Consider the following 4,231-nt stretch of genomic DNA (forward strand, 5'->3'; position numbering starts at 1 on the left):
TGGCTTTAGCTTCTCAGTGCTGTGCTTTAACCCGCTGCGCCACCAGGGAGGGCCAGTTTTTTTTTTTTTTTAACATCATTTTGTGCCTTTTCCCAGCTCAGTTTTATCCCCGTGGGCTTCCCATCACCAAAGCACCCGTGTGCCATCACCATAGTCCCATGCACTCCCCCTCCCGCCCCCCATTTTTGATCCATTTCCCACTCCACCCCCGGAAAATATCTCTGGTATATAGTTGTTCATTATTATTATTATTATTTTCTCCTCAGGTCCTTTATGCTCCTGCTATGAGTGAAACCACCTGGTATTTTTCCTTTCCTTTCTGGCTTATCTCACTACGCATGACCATCAGGCACCGTTTCTAACTAGGACTGGGCTCGGTTGGCCTTGGGATACATTTTTAAACCAGACACATGGACGCAGGTTTCCGTGTGCCGGACAGTTTCGGCTCTCGTGGCCGGAAGCCTGGCGGTGAGCGAGTGGTGCTGCCGCTCTCCCTGCGTCCACACCGCCGATGACCAGCGGAGCGGGGTGTATCCCCGGGGGGGGCCTGGCACCACGGCCAGCTGTTCCCCCATGTGAATTGCTTCAGGGGGCGGAGCTGTTAGCAGCCGGTTCATTTGCAGGTGCGGAAACTGATGGAGAAGTGAGAGCTCCTCCAGGGCTGCCCTGGAAATGGACCTGAGTCTGGATGAGAGGCCCCGGTGCCCAGGAACGAACCATGTGGGCAGGGGGAGGTCGTGTGGCGAGAAGCAGAGCTCACGCCGGCATGGGCCCAGTCCCCGAAGATCTGTGTCCAGCCGGCTGCATCCGTGCATCCTCCAGGCTCTGGGTCCAGTGCTGGAGGCAGCGCCTTGGCCAGGCCCCCGGAAGGACTTGCCTTGCCAGGGTGACCAGGCCAGAGTCAGAGGTGCTGAAGAGATGCCCACGGGGTGCCCTGGGGGGCAGGGTGCCGGCACCCCTGGGAAGCCACCTCTCTGGCTGGAGGTGGGTGGGGCAGAGGCCCTGTGCATGACCTTGCAGCTGACATTCCTCAGCGGCCACGTGGCCCCAACTGGCAGGGACAGCTGCAGAAGGGGCTGAGCCGGCTTTGTTCCCAGGGTGGCGCCGGCCCGCTTTCCCTCCAGGCCCTGATCGGCTCCTGCCAGAACTGCTTTCCCTCTCGGGGCTGGCGCTGAGGGTCCCTCGCCATGAGCGCCTAGAGGCACGGACCTCCACGGTCTCTCCACGCAGAGCGTGGGCCTGGAGCATGGGGCAGGACCAGACCAAGCAGCAGATTGAGAAGGGGCTCCAGCTGTACCAGTCCAACCAGACCGAGAAGGCGCTGCAGGTGTGGATGAAGGTGCTGGAAAAGAGCGGGGACCTGGCGGGCCGCTTCCGCGTGCTCGGCTGCCTGGTCACCGCCCACTCGGAAATGGGCCGCTACAAGGAGATGCTGAAGGTGGGGTACCCAGCCGGCCAGGGCTGGGTTTCTCCTAGACCTCCTGGCCTCCCCTGCTGCCTTCGGCTCCCCTGTGTCCCACAGGCTGGTGGCCAGGGCCTGAGCCTCTGCGTCTGTATGAGGGCCGTGGGCATTTGATTTGGGCCTGTGGCCTTGAACTTCGGTGTCTGAGGCTCAGGTTGAGGTTTACAGGCCTCAGAACTTGGGGCTCTCAAGGCCAGGTTTCTAAGCATAGGTTTCAACCTTACCGTTTGGGTTCTGAGCCTGGGAGTTAGTGTGCTCCTGATTTGAGGGGGGGGGGGCTGCTGATCGAGGCTGGGGAAGGGTGAGGCTCAGAGTCCAGGCTGACAGCCCCCTGTCCCCCACCCCCGGGCAGTTTGCCGTGGTGCAGGTCGACACGGCTCGGGAGCTGGGGGATGCCGACTTCCTCCTGGAGAGCTACCTGAATCTGGCGCGCAGCAACGAGAAGCTGTGTGAGTTTCACAAAACCATCTCCTACTGCAAGACGTGCCTTGGCCTGCCTGGCACCAGGGCTGGCACCCAGCTGGGAGGCCAGGTCAGCCTGAGCATGGGCAATGCCTTCCTGGGCCTCAGCCTCTTCCAGAAGGCCCTGGAGAGCTTCGAGAAGGCCCTGCGCTACGCCCACAACAACGATGATGCCATGCTCGAGTGCCGGGTCTGCTGCAGCCTGGGCAGCTTCTACGTCCAGGTCAAGGTGGGCCCGGGCCCGGGGTCGGGAGGTGAAGGTGGACCCTGGCTCCCCGAGAGCCTCTCGGGGGCCACACTCCCTGCTCGCTTACCTCGTTCAGCCCTCCCACTGCTCAAGTGGAGTCTTGGCCAGGAAGGGCAGAGCCAGAATCTCTGACTTCTGGCGGATTGGGACTCTCCTGGCTTTCGCTGTGAGGCCAGACTGACCCACAGGAGCGCCTGCTCGCTGTGTGATGAGGGCGAGTCTCGTCTGAACCTTGCTGGGTCTAGCTATAAATGAGGGCGTGCAGGACCCACCGACAACACAGCTGTGAAGTCATGCGTCCAGTATTTATTGAGCCTCTGCTCTATCCCTGGCACTGCTGGGCTGAGTGCTGGTGTGAAAACAGTTGCAACATCCCTGGCTTGCATGAGGTTTGCATGAAGCTTGCATGAGTTGGGGGGAAAAGACAATCTGTTGGTCAATTACATAGCAGGTCAGAAGATGTTTAGGAGAAAGCCAGCAGGGACAAGACTTGGGAAGTTGGGATTCCTTTTTTTTTTTTTAAAGACTTATTTATTTGTTCATACAGAACTGGGGTACAGGCCAGAGATGCAGAGGTTGAGAGGACTCACGAGGGACAGAGTGGGGAGCAGGACAGACAGATCAACAAAGTACACAGCTGAGGGGAGCAGCAGGCTGGTCAGGATCGAACTCATGCGGAAGTGGCTTCAGCTTCTTAGTGCAGTGCTTTAACCCGCTGCGCCACCAGGGAGGGCCCAAAACATTTTTTTTTAAATAATATAATAGTTTATTTTTACATCATTTTATGCCTTTTTCATTTTTTTAATGAAAAAGTGAACCATACGAGAAAGTAAAGAAAATGAAATATACTGAATCTCCATATCCCCAAATAACCATTAATATTTTGCCCCAACTTGATTTATGTATTTTTTAAAAAGGTTTATTTATTTATTCATACAGAACTGGGGTACAGGCCGGAGATGGCGGAGGGTGAGATTATTCACCAGGGACAGAGTGGGGAGCAGAACTGGCAGATATACGAAGTACACTGCTGAGGGGAGCAGCGGGCGGGTCAGGAGAGGTCTGCCACACCATGTGGTCACCTCTGGGGCAGGCGGGGATCGAACTCATGCGGAAGCGGCTTTAGATTCTCAGTGCTGTGCTTTAACTCGCTGTGCCACCAGGGAGGGCCTGATTTATGTATTTTAACTGAGAGTTGTGATATGAAATTACAGGCATTCTGATATTTTACCCTTAACTAGCTCCCTATGCATTTCCGGGGGGGGGGGGCAGGGGCACCTCACAGAAGGCTGCTTTCTTACATAATCACAGCACTATTCTCTCCCACACACACAGATACACCAGGAAGTGCAACTGCACTGACCTTTTTCTACTGATCCTAAAAATCCATGTCTTTCCTCATCTTCTTGCAGCTGGAACACAAGCAAGAACCACGCATAGCTATGGTTGTTATGTCTCTTAAGTTTCTTTCAGTAGAACATTCCCACCCTCCTCTTCACTTCCCACGATTTATTGAAGCCAGATAACTTGCTGGTAGAATGTTCCACCTCATCTCATTGCTTCCTTAAGAAGTCACCAGACTGTTTTGGCTTTTTGTCTGCATCACTCCCTAGAAGCTGGAACTCAGCTTCTGCCGCAGTGAGATTCAGCTGCGCGTGTTGGTAAGGCATGTTGTGCGTGAGGCTCACGACGTCATCTGACGTCCTGTCGCTGGTGGCAGAGTGACAGCCGAGCCCTCTGCCTTGGGTCTTGCCTTTTCCCGTCCTCTGTGGCAGGTTCACCTGAGGGCCCTATCCCTTTGGCTTCCTGGGACTGTTTGTTCTGTAACTGCCTCTTCCCTAATGCTTTAGGCAAATCTGTTGATATATGTTGCCTGAATTCTTTCATTTCCATGCTGCTGAAATGGCGATTTTCAAGTCCTAACCTCCCATCTACAATTTTTTTAAAGACTTTTTTTTTTTAAAGATTTATTTATTCATACAGAACTAGGGTACAGGCCAGAGATGCAGAGGGTGAAAGGATTCACCAGGGACAGAGTGGGGAGCAGAACAGGCAGATCA

General features: G+C 55.0%; 1 protein-coding gene across 2 annotated transcripts in view; it reads left to right on the forward strand.

Moving 5' to 3' along the window:
• Nucleotides 1-1,052: 1,052 nt before the first annotated feature.
• The window catches only part of RAPSN (receptor-associated protein of the synapse), an 8,287-nt gene continuing 5,108 nt past the window's right edge, over nucleotides 1,053-4,231 (forward strand). For both annotated transcript variants that reach the window (XM_004682824.2, XM_004682825.2), the window contains exons 1-2: nucleotides 1,053-1,438; nucleotides 1,815-2,153. In XM_004682824.2, coding sequence (XP_004682881.1) covers nucleotides 1,247-1,438; nucleotides 1,815-2,153 — 531 coding nt within the window. In that variant the 5' untranslated portion in view covers nucleotides 1,053-1,246. The remainder of the gene's footprint in view (nucleotides 1,439-1,814; nucleotides 2,154-4,231) is intronic.

Source organism: Condylura cristata, unplaced genomic scaffold (assembly GCF_000260355.1).
Source record: "Condylura cristata isolate star-nosed mole 26May11 unplaced genomic scaffold, ConCri1.0 scaffold00015, whole genome shotgun sequence".
In the NCBI taxonomy this organism is placed as follows: Eukaryota; Metazoa; Chordata; class Mammalia; order Eulipotyphla; family Talpidae; genus Condylura; species Condylura cristata.